Genomic DNA, 15,054 nt, shown 5'->3' with positions numbered 1-15,054 from the left:
ACCAGTCCATTCCAGCCCCTGCCTGCTCTCCAAGTCTCCCGTGGATTCACCAGCTCAAGTTCCAACAATATCCCACTAGAAGACTCACCATCAGAATCCCAACCCCTCCTCAGAGTGTTCTATTGCGCTCAGAACAGAAAGCCTTCTCTACCTATTAATCCTCCTCTTGATCAACCATTCCTGGAAACCTCCCACTAACTGCTGCTCTCCTTTCCAGAAGCCTCAGATGTTTGGGTCGATTTGATCAGCAGCAGTAACTGTTTATATTATCTCAAAGTTCATCATGGCAAAAGAACCATGAAAATAATTCAAATAAAACTTTAATAATTATATATGCCACTTAAAAAAGCCCCAGTAAATACAAGAGGCAGTTCTCAAATGATGACTATATTTACTGAGGTCAAAGGTTATCCAAACCAGCCAGGCCTATGTGAAAACGTGTTTGCCCCCTAAATGTCATCCATGGTTGCAACACAGCCATCAAGCATTTGTGATAACAAATTATTAGTCTTTCACACCACCGTGGATGAATTTTCACCCACTTTGCTTTGTAGAATTATTTTACTTCAACCACGTAGGAGCATTTTGGAGCATGACCGCCCTGTTTAAGGTCCCGCTATAGTATCTTGTGCCTGTCTTCAGTGGTCATTAAGCGAGAGGCACGGTTCCACTAATACTTAAGGGAGGGACCAATTACCATAACAGTCATGTTTTTGGACAGTAGAAGGAAGCCAGAGTACCTGGAGAGAACCAACGCTTGCACAGAGAGAACATGCAAACTCCATGCAGAAAGACCCCAGCCCGGAATTTGAACCCAGGACCATCTTGCTGCAAGGCAACAGTGCTACGAACCGTACAACCATGCAGCCCAGGCTAATCCAAAACCTTCATATTTTGAGCCATTCAGAGCTGGTGTAATTTGGACCATTGTCCTTCTGCATAACCAAGGTGTGCTTGAGCTTAAGGGCATGAGCTGCTGGTCAAACAGTCTTGTGAAAGATTTTCTGCCAGAGAGCAGCATTAATTGTTCTTTTAGTTACTGCTAAAACTGCTAAGCATTACACTATACACTTTGTTCTTTTGGGTCAGCAGTTGTTTTGACCTTGAAACTAACCCATGGGTTCCATTTTTGCCCAGTCTCTCCTTCTTGTTGTTGCATCATGACCTCTGACCTTAACAGAGGCAAAGGAGTTCTCCAGTGCTTTCGTTGATTGGGGCAGGATATATTGCTTTTTGAGATCCTTCAGCCTACTTCATGTTAGACCAGTTTTATTTAAGTGATTTGTTAATTCAACAGGTCTGGAAGAAATTAAGCCTTGGTAGACAAACTGAACAAAAAATGATCACAGTTATTTCATGATTTGACAAGGGGGAAAGTCCTTCTTCACATAGTGCCACCTTGATTTGGATAGCTGTTTTAACTTCAGAAATAACATTTTTATTTTTTGTATTTACTCTGACAATGTTAGGCTGAAATTAATACAGGTTTGACCAGATCTTTCAGCTGCCTGTCGCCAATTTGAACTAAAATTTTAACATTTTAACTACAGAAAAGCAAAATCCAGTGGGACTGTTTTATTTTATTCCAAAATGATATTAATTAGGGGTGTGTTGAGTTTAAAGTGTAATTGCTACAGTTTTATATTGACATGTGTGAAAACATTGATATGTCTTAGCTTCTCCGACCACTTGGAACTGATGGTATTGTTGCCTGTGGCTTATTCCTTCTGTGGTTCAGCTTCTAAATATGAATGTACACCTGCTAGAAAGTTAGTTAGTTTTTGCTCAGTGACAAGCTTCTAAAACTGCGAATGTTTATCAGTTATTGTTTGTCTGTTTCTGATGCAGTGAAGCTCAGGGGCTGGAGCTCATTTGTATTGCTCTTGGAGGTGGTGGAACAGCCTGGGCATTAGATGCAAGCGGCAGCCTCTGGTTTCGAACTGGCATTTGTCCATCCAAACCACAGGGCAATGATGACCACTGGTGGCAGGTACACAGATCAATTCTAAGCATCACTATGTTTGAGGAGGAGTATGAGTTTAGGGAAGAGGGAAGCAGCAGGCTCAGAAATGTCAAACAAATACATTTGGGCTGAACATCATTTGTTGAAGGAGGTGTTTTGGATTCAGACCAAGTTTTAATGTTCAGGTTAGAGTTGGGTCTTGAATTAAAGAGTCTAGGATTTAGGTTTAACAGCTCAGCTCTTCATTTCTCCACCAGATCAGCATTTCAGACTACGTTGTCTTCGATCAAGGCAGTTTTTTCCAGACCCTGCTGCAAGCTACACACAGCGTTGCCACAGTAACCAGGGGCCCGGTGGAGCGAGTGGTTGCCTTCCTGTCCCAGTACTCACAGTGCCAGCCTAGCCTCGTCAGTGCTAATGCCACTGGAGTGTGGGTGGCCTCAGGACGGAACCAGCTGCATCTGGCCCGTGGCAACCTTGTGGGTGAGTAAAGTTCAGCAGAGCAATTTAGCAGTTTTCGTCTTGTTTCTGTTTACAGCATTCATTTGTTTCTTACAGGTACATTTTGGCAGAACGTAGTCCCAAGAGGAACTGTGTCAGCCACCAGATGGACTTTTATTTCATCTTCATCTGTGCCTCATAAAGAAGGTAACACATCTGGAAAGAACAAACATCTGGATTTCTACAACTCAGTGCCATAGATCTCATCAGGCATTGTCTGTGTTAACTGTGTATTAGGTACGTTCCTGTGGTTGGCTCAGAGCAGGAAGGATCTGTTCTGTGTGTGGGATCGGGATGGCGAACTTCGTCCGTCCTCTGTCTCACTACCACCAGAAGTAAACCTATCTAACTCATCTACGCATCCAAATATGTCGGTTTAAATCACTCATGATGGTCAACACACGCATCTTTAATGTTTTGTGTTTCATCTGTGAGTTCAGGTGGAGCTGACCCACTTATCCGCCTGTCGTGATGCTTTGTGGGGTTTGGACATTCATGGCCAAGTGAGCATTCGAACACTTTCACCTTCTTGCCCCATCGGTTTGCATTGGACCCTCTTGGACCTCAGCCAGCTTGGTACGTTCCACAAAAATACATACAAAACTGAGTGGATAAAATAAAAAAAAATACTACTGCTTAGTTGCTCTTCTTGTTGATTTGTGTATTTCTAGGTTAGGTTATAATTTGACCCTTAAACACATAATAATTTTTAGGTTTAGCCCCTTAAAGAAGTGAGTTCTGTCCTCAAACTCAAGGAAGGAACTCACTTTTTTAAGGGGCTAAACCTCCCCTAAGGGGCTAAAGCTCTTCTGGTGTTTTTACCTCTTAAACACATTTTGTTCAGTTGGAACCACAAACTTGAAAGTATTTTCTTGTAATTTTATTTGATTACCCCTCCTTGAACCGCCACCTTAACGTGGTGGAGGGGTTTGAGTGCTCAAATGATCCTAGAGGCTATGTTATCTGGGGCCTAAATGCCCTGGTAGGGTCTCCCATGGCAAACAGGCTCCAGGTGATGGGTCAGACAAAGAGTGGTTCAAGAATCCCACATGAAGTACAAAATATCGAGGCACGTGACGTCGCCCGGTACGGCGGAGCCAGGGTCCCACCCTGGAGCCAGGCCTGGGGTCGGGACTCGTCGGAGAGCGCCAGGTGGCCGGGTTGCTCCTCGCGGGACCCGGCCAGGCCAAGCCCGAACGAGAGACGCGAGGCCATCCCCCAGTGGGCCCACCACCTGCAGGGGGAACCGTGAGGGACCGGTGCAAAGAGGATTGGGTGGCGGACGAAGGTGGAGACCTCAGCGGCCCGATCCCCGGATGCTTAGGCTGGCTCTAGGGACGTGGAATGTCACCTCGCTGGGGGGGAAGGAGCCTGAGCTTGTGTGGGAGGTCGAGAGATATCGACTAGAAATAGTCGGGCTCGCCTCCACGCACAGCGTGGGCTCTGGAACCCATCTCCTTGAGAGGGGTTGGACTCTCTTCTACTCTGGAGTGGCCCACGGGGAGAGGCGGCGGGCTGCTGTGGGTTTGCTTGTTGCCCCCCAGCTCAGCCGTCTCGTGTTGGAGTTTACCTCAGTGGATGAGAGGGTCGTATCTCTACGCCTTCGGGTTGGGGAGAGGTCTCTGACTATCATTTCAGCCTACGGGCCAAGTGGTAGTGCAGAGTACCCGGCCTTCTTGGCGTCCCTGTCGGGGGTGCTGGATAGTGCCCCTCCCGGGGACTCCATTATTCTGCTGGGGGACTTCAACGCCCACGTGGGAAACGACAGTGACACCTGGAGAGGCGTGATCGGGAGGAATGGCCTCCCCGATCTGAATCCGAGTGGTGTTTTGTTATTGGACTTCTGTGTTAGTCACGGATTGTCCATAACGAGCACCACGTTCAAACATAAGGGTGTCCATCAGTGCACTTGGCACCAGGACACCCTAGGCAGGAGGTCGATGATCAACTTTGTTGTCGTATCATCAGACCTTCGGCCGCATGTTTTGGACACTCGGGTGAAGAGAGGGGCTGAGCTGTCCACTGATCACCACCTGGTGGTGAGTTGGATCTGCTGGAGGAGGAGAAAGCCGGACAGACTTGGCAGGCCCAAGCGCATAGTGAGGGTCTGCTGGGAACGCCTGGCGGAGCCCTCGGCCAGGGATGTATTCAACTCCCACCTCCGGGAGAGCTTCGACCAGATCCCGGGGGATGTTGGAGACATAGAGTCCGAGTGGACCATGTCCTCCGCATCTATTGTCGATGCTGCTGCCCGTAGCTGCAGCCGTAAGGTCTGCGGTGCTTGTCGCGGCGGCTATCCCAGAACCCGGTGGTGGACACCGGCAGTAAGGGATGCTGTCAAGCTGAAGAAGGAGTCCTATCGGCTGTGGTTGGCTTGTGGGACTCCTGAGGCGGCTGACGGGTACCGTGAGGCCAAGCGTGCTGCGGTCCGGGCTGTGGCAGAGGCAAAAACTCGGGCCTGGGAGGAGTTCGGTGAGGCCATGGAGAAGGACTACCGGTTGGCCTCAAAGCGATTCTGGCAAACCGTCCGGCGCCTCAGGAGGGGGAAGCAGTGCTTCGCCAACACAGTTTACAGTGGGGGTGGGGAGCTGCTGACCTCGACTGGGGACATTATCGGCCGGTGGAAGGAGTACTTTGAGGATCTCCTCAATCCTGCCATTACGCATTCCGTGGTGGAAACAGACTCGGGGACTCGGGGTTGGACTCTTTCATCACCCAGGCTGAAGTCACCGAGGTGGTTAAAAAGCTCCGCGGTGGCAAGGCTTCGGGGGTGGATGAGATCAGCCCTGAGTACCTCAAGTCTCTGGATGTTGTAGGGCTGTCATGGTTGACACGCCTCTTCAACATTGCGTGGTGGTCGGGGACAGTGCCTCTGGACTGGCAGACTGGGGTGGTGGTCCGGACCGGAGGGTGTGTTCCAACTACAGGGGGATCACACTCCTCAGCCTCCCTGGTAAGGCCTACGCCAGGGTATTGGAGAGGAGAGTCCGACCGATAGTCGAACCTCGGCTTCAGGAAGAGCAGTGTGGTTTTCATCCCGGCCGTGGAACACTGGACCAGCTCTATACCCTCTACAGGGTGCTCGAGGGTTCATGGGAGTTTGCCCAACCAGTTCACATGTGTTTTGTGGACCTGGAGAAAGCATTCGACTGTGTCCCTCCTGATGCCCTGTGGGGGGTGCTCCAGGAGTATGGAATCGGGGGCCCTTTATTAGGGGCCATCCGGTCCCTGTATGAGCGGAGCAGGAGTTTGGTCCGCATTGCCGGCACTAAGTCGGACCTGTTCCCGGTGCATGTTGGACTCCGGCAGGGCTGCCCTTTGTCACCGGTCCTGTTCATAACTTTTATGGACAGGATTTCTAGACGCAGCCAAGGGCCGGAGGGGGTCTGGTTTGGGGACCAGTGGATTTCGTCTCTTCTTTTTGCAGATGACGTGGTCCTGCTGGCCCCCTCTAGACAAGACCTACAGCATGCGCTGTGGCGGTTCGCAGCCGAGTGTGAAGCGGCTGGGATGAGGATCAGCTCCTCCAAGTCCGAGGCCATGGTACTCGACCGGAAAAGGGTGGCTTGTCCTCTTCAGGTTGGAGGGGAGTTCCTGCCTCAAGTGGAGGAGTTTAAGTATCTCGGGGTCTTGTTCACGAGTGAGGGAAGAATGGAGCGGGAGATCGACAGACGGATTGGTGCGGCTGCCACAGTAATGGGGGCACTGTGCCGGTCCGTTGTGGTGAAGAGAGAGCTGAGCCGAAAAGCAAAGCTCTCAATTTACCTGTCGGTCTACGTTCCTACCCTCACCTATGGCCATGAACTTTGGGTCATGACCGAAAGAACGAGATCCCGGATACAAGCGGCTGAAATGAGCTTCCTCCGTAGGGTGGCCGGGCACTCCCTTAGAGATAGGGTGAGGAGCTCGGCCATCCGGGAGGGGCTCGGAGTAGAGCCGCTGCTCCTCCACATCGAGAGGAGCCAGTTGAGGTGGCTCGGGCATCTATACTGGATGCCTCCTGGGCGCCTTCCTCGGGAGGTGTTCCAGGCACGTCCCACCGGGAGTATGCCCAGGGGACGGCCCAGGACACGCTGGAGGGACTATGTCTCTCGGCTGGCCTGGGAACGCCTTGGGCTCCCCCTGGAGGAACTGGAGGAGGTGTCTGGAGAGAGGGACGTCTGGGCGTCTCTGCTGAGTCTGCTGCCCCCGCGACCCGGTCCCGGATAAGCGGAAGACGATGAGTACGAGTACAAGTTTATTTGATTAGTCTGTCACAACTATAAAGTGGAAGAAGAATGATTAGTTTTAAATGTTTTAGAATTCAGAATGCACAAGTCATCTAATTAGTACATAGAATCCGCTTGTTTGTAATTTAACATCTTTATAAATGCAAATGAACACTGAAACTGAACCACTCAATTCCTATAAATATACTCATTGGTGGGTGATTGAGAACAAAATGCCCTAAAATATACTACAAAACGTAGAGCGCCCTAATCAATCGCTGTTGAAGTTTTGGTGTCACAACAACAAGTTTCATTGTATAGTTTAGCCCAAAATTATTCATACTCCTACTTATACCTAGATTAATTGAGCTAAGAAGTTTGTTTCCGATAGGAAATGAGACAGACATGTCTCAAAAGATAATAAATCAATGCAAAAGGAGAGTCAGTTAAAAAGAAATCTGTTTTTATTTACATTTCACAAAAAATGACAAGTTAAAGAATATTTATACTCTTCTGAATAATTTGTTGAAAAAAGTCCAAAAGAAAGCCATAAGAAGTCTGTTTGCAGTTTGCCCCAACCCATGTAGGGAACACAGTGCACAGGTGGCTCTAATCTGATAAGACCAAAATGTAACTTTTTGACTGACGTGCAAATTTTTGTCAGAGCTCACCATCCCCAAGGTGGGACATGGTGGTGGCAGCATCATGCTGTGTGAATATGAGAATATTTTCATCAGGAGAGACAGGGAAGCTGGTCAGACTTGATTGACAATCCTGGAAGAATACCTTAGAGGCTGCAGAACACTTGAAACTGGGGTGGAGGTTCCCACCGACCCACCGGGGCTGAATGCAAATGCTGGCCACACTTTAAACGTTTTATATCTAGTAAAAAATATGAAAACTTTGTTTAATTTTCATTCCAGTTCAGAATGATGCACTACAATTGTGTAGGTCTATCATATGAAATCCAAATAAAATCCAAGGTTGTCATAAAATAAAATGTAAAAAAAAAAAGAGGAGAATGAATGTCTTTGCAAGGAACCATCGAGTGACAGCAATGCCACTGATTTTAATGGAGTGCTGCACTTTCTGTGACTACCTCCCTTGGTAGCTCACAGCCATAACAGCTAAGGGTCAACTTTAATCTTCTACTCCATATCAGTTGTTACATAACTGAGGCATGCAGAACAAATCTAGATTACAACTTCAAAATGTCTTTTGAAAGGGCTTCTTCCATTCAGCCTGTAAGGACTAACGTTTTAGCCCTGACAAGCAAAAAAGGTATTTCTTAGCCACCAACTCAAACACTTCTCACTGTTGCATTTAAAGTTCTACAAAAAGGTACTGCTACTTAAATTAAATTTGCTGGTTGAAATGCATTCATGGATGACATTGTTTAATTTTCTACGATCACACTCTGCTTAGGATGTGTGGTGTAATTTGAGGCTCAGTGTCTTAGACACATGTCAAATGACAGAAAAAGAATCATAGATCGCTGAATGATTTAGAAGACAACTGCTGCACCACTGAGCAACAACCACATGACACATTGTTTCAGACAGTGTAGAACCAGATTTAAATGGGTACATCCGGCCTCACCTGTGTGTGTCCGTCACATTGACAGTCTTAGGTTTTGTAACAGGGTTTGCATCAGAGCTCAGTGGGAATGTGTGTGACAGAGATAGTGTAACATGACAGAAAGGTCAGATCTGTTAATAGTCCCTCTGCTCTTCTCCTTGTCAAAGATCACATGATTTCCTGACGCCTTTTTGCCTGTTTATATATTGTTGACACAGACTGAGACACAAACTTATCAGAAACTCAGCTGTAATCATCCATACAGCCATCAGTGCTGTCAAAAGGTATTTACTCCCTTCAGGATTTCTTCAGTTTTTGCTTTTCTTTCACGCTTAAATGTTTTAAATCATTAAATAAAAGTTAATATCAAGCAAAGATAATCTTAAGTAATTACAAACCTGGCCCTGTGTGAAAGGTGACTGTCTGCTTGTTAAAACCTAAATGAGCTGTTGTACTTTTTCGTAAGATTTTGTTTTGCTGATGGCTTTATTGACAGTAATCAGACAGGAAACAGGTAAAGAAAAAAGGTGGCAAGACATGCAACAAGGGTCCCAAGGTTGGGAATAGAATCCCAGATGGCTAATCACCTCTGTATGTGAGGCTCCCATTCTATCACTACACCACTTGCTGCCCAAACCAAATTTTTTGAAAAGCAGAGTTCAGTTTCATTAGCTACACCCAGGCCTAATTGCTGTAGAATCAAGAAATTACCCAAATAGAACTTGTGACTATTGGAAAGTCTGGGCATCTCTACTAAGTCTGCTGCTCCTGCAACCCGGTCTTGGATGAAGCAGAAGACAAGTACAAGAACATCTTACGATTGTTCCCAAGACTGTTGAGAAAATATTCTTTAGACTGACCAGACAAAATTGGAACGTTTCTGGAAGGTGAGTGTCCTGTTACTTCTGGTGTAAACCTAACATAGCATTTCAGAAAAATATCATGGTGAAGGAAGCGTGTTGGTCTGGGACTGCTTTGCATCTTTGGGACCTGCATATTTTGCATTAGCTGATGACAGCCTGAATTCTGATCTCCACTAGAAAATCCCGAAGAAGAATTTGCAGCCATCAGTTCTTGACCTTTAGCTCAAACACATTTGTATTATCAGCAGGACAATGATCCAAAGCACACCAGCAAGTCCACCTCTGAATGGCTCAAAAAAGTAAAATGAAGGTTTTGGATTGGCCAAATCAAAGTCTGGACTTAAATCTGATTGAGGTACTGCGGCATGACCTTAGACAGGCTGTTCATGCTTGAAAACTCTCCAATTCAGCAAAAAAAGAGTTGGCTGAAATCTCCCCACAGTGATGTAAAAGACTTATTCCCAGTTACCACAACCACAGTTACTGTTGCCAAGGGTGGCACAACCAGGTAATAGGTTTACGGGGCAATTACTATTTGCCTTTGGGCCTGGCTATTGGGATAACCTTTTTCCTTAATAAATTAGGGTCATCATTTGAAAACAGCATTTTATTCTGAGCATTTTATTCAGTTTACCTTTGTCATGCCAAAATGTTTTTACATGATCTGAAACATTGTAGGTGTGGTAGAAAATCTCACTTAGATTTAGGTCTGGTCTTACACTGGGCCATTCTAACTGATGAATATGTTTTTATATAAAAAATAAATATATATAATTTCAGGTCTGGCTATATACTGGAAGGTAAACCTTTTCGCCAGTCTCAAGTCTTTTGGCCTCCAAAATTTTGTCAATTCTGGAGGCCAGCAGAGAGTCCGGTTGCCTTTGATTTAAGTCTGTTGTAGTTGCCATGACTTGGATGACTGAAAACTTGCACAGGCAATATGGACAAAAACCCAGTGCTGACAGTTCAATATCCGGCATGCAGAGATGATATTTCACAGTGGCATATCATGGATTACATCATCTGTTGTATACAACCACTGCTAATCCATCTCTTTTGCTTTTGCTGTCTCTCTTTAAATCTGTCTGCCTATATGATTAGAAAGCCTGTCAGACAGATGTCGGAGTCAAGGGTATGACTCTGCAGCAATGTCTCAGTAAAACATATAATACTGCTTTCTCAATGCTGTGGTCCTTGTTAGTGTTTGAAGTTCATCCAACTTGTTTGCCAAGATCTAACAATGCACAGATCTTGTCTCTCACCTTTTGCTCCAGTTGTGCATCCACAGCATCCTAGTTCAGGTATTATTTGGACTTTTCACATTAGTGTCTTGGTAGGTTTACAGTTGCTGCACTGGGCCAATCCGGCCACATCATGGTCCACCTGATTCCTGCATACAGGCAGAAACTAAAACTCTGCAAACCTGTTGTGAGAACGACAAGGAAGTGGAGCAGTGAGGTTGTGGAGAATCTCCAGGCGTGTTTAGGCTGTACAGACTGGGATGTGTTCAGGACTACTACCAACAGTCTGGACGAGTACACAGAGGCTGTGACTTCCTACATCAGCTTCTGTGAGGACAGCTGTGTACCATCATGCACCAGGGTGAGTTACAACAACGACAAACCCTGGTTCACAGCTAAACTCAGAAGGTTAAGACTGGATAAGGAAGAGGCCTTCAGGAGTGGGGACAAAGACATATACAGAGAGGCAAAGTACAAGTTTGGCAAGGCAGTGAAAGAGGCCAAACGACGGTACTCTGAGAAGCTCCAAAACCAGTTCTCAGCCAACGACTCTGCATCTGTCTGGAAAGGGCTCAAGCAAATCACCAACTACAAGCCGAAAGCCCCCCACTCCATCAACGACCGACGCCTCGCCAACGACCTGAACGAGTTCTACTGCCGCTTTGAAAGACAAAGGGACAGTCCTGCAACCATCCCCCACGACACCCCCCAACAGCTGCAGCCACAATCCACCACCCCCACCTCCCCAACCTCAAGAGGGGCCTTGGCACCTCCAACCCCACCCTGAAGTTCCCCCCCACCAGCCCCCTACCCACGCCGAGGACGGCTCTTTCCATCCAGGAGAGGGACGTAAACAAACTCTTCAGGAGACAGAACCCCCGGAAAGCTGCTGGTCCGGATTCTGTCTCACCAGCCAGCCTGAAGCACTGCGCTGATCAGCTGTCTCCAGTCTTCACAGACATTTTTAACACCTCACTGGAGACATGTCATGTGCCAGCCTGCTTCAAGTCCTCCACCATCGTCCCTGTCCCCAAGAAGCCAAGGACCACAGGGCTTAATGACTTCAGACCCGTCGCCCTGACCTCTGTGGTGATGAAGTCCTTTGAGCGCCTTGTGCTCTCACACCTAAAAGACATCACCGACTCCCTCCTGGACCCCCTGCAGTTTGCCTACAGAGCCAACAGGTCTGTAGATGATGCAGTCAACATAGCCCTTCACTTCATCCTCCGGCACCTGGACTCCACAGGAACCTATGCCAGGATCCTGTTTGTGGATTTCAGCTGTGCCTTCAACACCATCGTCCCAGTTCTGCTACAGGAGAAGCTCTCCCAGCTGTGTATGCCCGACTCCACCTGCAGGTGGATCACTGACTTACTGTCTGACAGGAAGCAGCGCGTGAGGCCGGGGAAGCACGTCTCTGACTCCCTGACCATCAGCACCGGTTCCCCCCAAGGCTGTGTTCTCTCTCCTCTGCTCTTCTCCCTGTACACCAACAGCTGCACCTCCAGTCACCAGTCTGTCAAGCTTCTGAAGTTTGCGGACGACACCACCCTGATCGGACTCATCTCTGATGGTGACGAGTCCGCGTACAGATGGGAGGTGGACCATCTGTTGGACTGGTGCAGCCAGAACAACCTTGAGCTCAACGCTCTAAAGACAGTGGAGATGGTTGTGGACTTCAGGCAGAACCCAGCCCCACCTGCCCCCATCACCGTCTGTGACTCCACAATTGACACTGTGGAATCTTTCCGCTTCCTGGGAACCATCATCTCCCAGGATCTCAAGTGGGAGCCAAACATCAGCTCCCTCATCAAGAAAGCCCAGCAGAGGATGTTCTTCCTGCAACAGCTGAAGAAATTCAACCTGCCAAAGACTATGATGGTGCACTTCTAAACAGCCATCATTGAGTCCATCCTCACCTCCTCCATCACCATCTGGTACGCCGCTGCTACAGCCAAGGATAAGGGCAGGCTGCAGCGTGTCATTCGGTCTGCTGAGAAGGTAATTGGCTGCAGTCTACTGTCGCTCCAGGAACTGTACACCTCCACCCCGGTCACAGACTCTTTGAAACTCTCCCCTCTGGCAGGAGGCTGCGGTCCATCCGGATCAAAACCTCACGCCACAAGAACAGTTTTTTCCTATCTGCCACCAGCCTTGTTAACAAAGCCCGGAAACCACCCTGACATTCTCCCCCCCCCCCCCCCCCCCCCCCTTTTTTTTTTTTTTGCTGACAGGACACTTGTAACCTGTAACTCTATGCGTTACATTAACGTTCAGCTTGGACTCCTGCTTTACTTGACTCCTGCTTTACTTGCACTGCCATACTTGCACAATGATCACCTGCACTGTTGTATTGCTCTTGCAACTTATACTGCTCTATACTTACTCTCACTCACTTAAAACTGTGCACATATATTTATATTATATTGTAGATATGTTTATACTGTTTAATTTGTATTGTATTGCACTGACTACGCCAAAACAAATTCCTTGTATGTCCAAAAACGTACTTGGCAATAAAGCTTTTCTGATTATGATTCTGATTCTGATTCTGATTCCATGATCAGCTGATGGATTAAACAAAACTCTGTGAGATGTTCAAAGCTTTGAATATTGTTTTAGAACTTATCACTAATGTCTTTACAACTTTCTCCCTGACCTGTCTGCTTTGTTTATTGGTCATCAAGATGCTGTTTGTTCTCTAACAAACCTTTGAGGCCAGAAACAGAACAGCTGCATTTATACTCAGATTATTTTATTCACATGTGGATTATGTTTAGTGATTGGATGACTTTATTTAGGGTCTTTCCAACTGCAACTCCAGTATAATACATATATATTTAAGCACATGGAGGTTTGGCGTACAGATGCTTAACAATCTTATTGTATGCTCCAAAACTAAGTATCCCATTTTTCTTTCAGGAAGTGTTCGTCTGGTTAATGTCAGTTGTGGCAGCCAGAATGTTTGGGCTGTGGACAGTCGAGGACTAGTCTACTTCAGAGTTGGAACTCAGCCTCTTAATGCGAGCATGATGATGCCAGCATGGATCTATATCGAACCTCCTTCACAGGTAAGGGCTTGAATGCGCCTTTTGTCCATGTAACAGTGTCACTTTGTTCCAAGTGGCAGTAGAAGAGTCTAAGTTTTATTTGTTCTTTTGTCATCTGTGTCTTAGATGTTATTCTTCAATATTTTTCAGACTTCTGTGATATAATCCATTGTTACTGTTCCCACTCAGTCTGTGGTATTTTCATCTCAGAGAGCTATACTCGGTTAGCTTTTTGCTGGACCATGTGCTAATTCAACATCATTGGTTAAATATTCACAACTATTTACACAGCAAGTGATGGGCAATACATAGACAATAGGTCCAGGCAACCATGTTATACATACATTCATAATGTATGTGTGACCTGTCACATCTTTGCAGCCAATAGGAGTACAGCTGGTTAGTATCCAGACAAGCCCTAATGATCGTCTCCTATGGGCTCTGGACAACAGGGGAAGTGTGTTTGTCAGAACTGGGCTAAGTGATGAGATGCCTGTTGGGACAGCATGGGACCTTGTACCAGGTACTTTTTTCTCCGCTGCTCTTTGTAGCTGCCGACTGTACATTATCTGTCTATTCTGCATCTAGGTATTCAACTAGTTATATGGTGCGTGTGTCTGCAGGGCTGGCTGTCAGTCAAATGGTCGTCAGCTGTCAGACTGTGTGGGTTCGGTGTGTAAACGGAGAACTGGCTCGGCGTTATGGCATTTCTGATCGAAACCCTGCTGGAGATTACTGGAAGAAGATTCCTGGAACTACTAACTGGTTTACTGGTAAAACAGTTTATACCAAGTTTCTACAGTTGAAACATACACACATATGACACACACCCACAAGTTTGTGTCTTGTCTTCATTAGAACATTGTGTTCACTCCCATTCTTTGTGTAGCCTAAACATAAGTCCAAATCTAACTCCAACCATTATCAGTATATACCTAACCTAAACCCTGGATTTAACTGACACCTTAACCCTAAACCCTTTAGCCTGCTAATAACCAAGACTGAAATAGCATTCAGTCTTGACAAGGTAGGTACTAGAAAAGGTTCTGAAGAAATAATGTCCAGGTACACATAGGTATCGGTTAAAAATGTGCAACGCTGCAAGGATAAGTGGGTATAGACAATGGATGGGGAAAAAAAGTTATTCAAACCAACCTGGCCATATGTTAAAAAGTAATTACCCCCTAAACCTTATCACTGGTTGTTCCTCACTTGGCAACAACCACCATCACCAAGTGTTTGTGAACATGAGTCTTTTAAATGACTGTGGAGGAATTCTGGCTTACTCTTCTTTGCAAAATTGTTTTATTCAGCCACATTGGAGGGTTTTCAAGCATAGGCAGCTTGTTCCATATTTTCCCCATTTATGGATAATGGTTCTCACTGAGCTTCTCTTGAGTCCCAAAGCTTTACAAAATGGCTTTGTAACTTCTTTCCAGATTAATGGATGTAAATGACTTTGTTTCTCATCTGTTTTTGCATTTCTTTAGAATGGAGCATGATGTGTTGCCTTTTGATATGTTTTAGCCTTTTATCATGTTGTCAGACAGGTTCTATTTGAGTGATTTCTTTATTCTACCTAGGGTTTGGCAGTAATCAGGCCTGGGTGTGGCAAATGAACATAAACCAAAAAATATGGTTAATTACAGT

The 15,054-nt window shown here is 46.4% G+C and overlaps 1 protein-coding gene across 3 annotated transcripts in view; it reads left to right on the top strand.

The window, feature by feature from the left end:
- tecpr2 (tectonin beta-propeller repeat containing 2) overlaps positions 1-15,054 on the top strand; it is a 56,944-nt gene that overhangs the window by 39,041 nt on the left and 2,849 nt on the right. For all 3 annotated transcript variants that reach the window (XM_047345243.1, XM_047345244.1, XM_047345245.1), the window contains 8 exons: positions 1,849-1,990; positions 2,221-2,446; positions 2,522-2,611; positions 2,702-2,799; positions 2,905-3,040; positions 13,277-13,425; positions 13,786-13,927; positions 14,028-14,177. In XM_047345243.1, the coding sequence (XP_047201199.1) occupies positions 1,849-1,990; positions 2,221-2,446; positions 2,522-2,611; positions 2,702-2,799; positions 2,905-3,040; positions 13,277-13,425; positions 13,786-13,927; positions 14,028-14,177 (1,133 nt within the window). The remainder of the gene's footprint in view (positions 1-1,848; positions 1,991-2,220; positions 2,447-2,521; positions 2,612-2,701; positions 2,800-2,904; positions 3,041-13,276; positions 13,426-13,785; positions 13,928-14,027; positions 14,178-15,054) is intronic.

This window comes from Girardinichthys multiradiatus, chromosome 19 (assembly GCF_021462225.1).
Source record: "Girardinichthys multiradiatus isolate DD_20200921_A chromosome 19, DD_fGirMul_XY1, whole genome shotgun sequence".
NCBI lineage: Eukaryota > Metazoa > Chordata > Actinopteri > Cyprinodontiformes > Goodeidae > Girardinichthys > Girardinichthys multiradiatus.
This window is presented reverse-complemented; position numbering and strand designations above follow the sequence as displayed.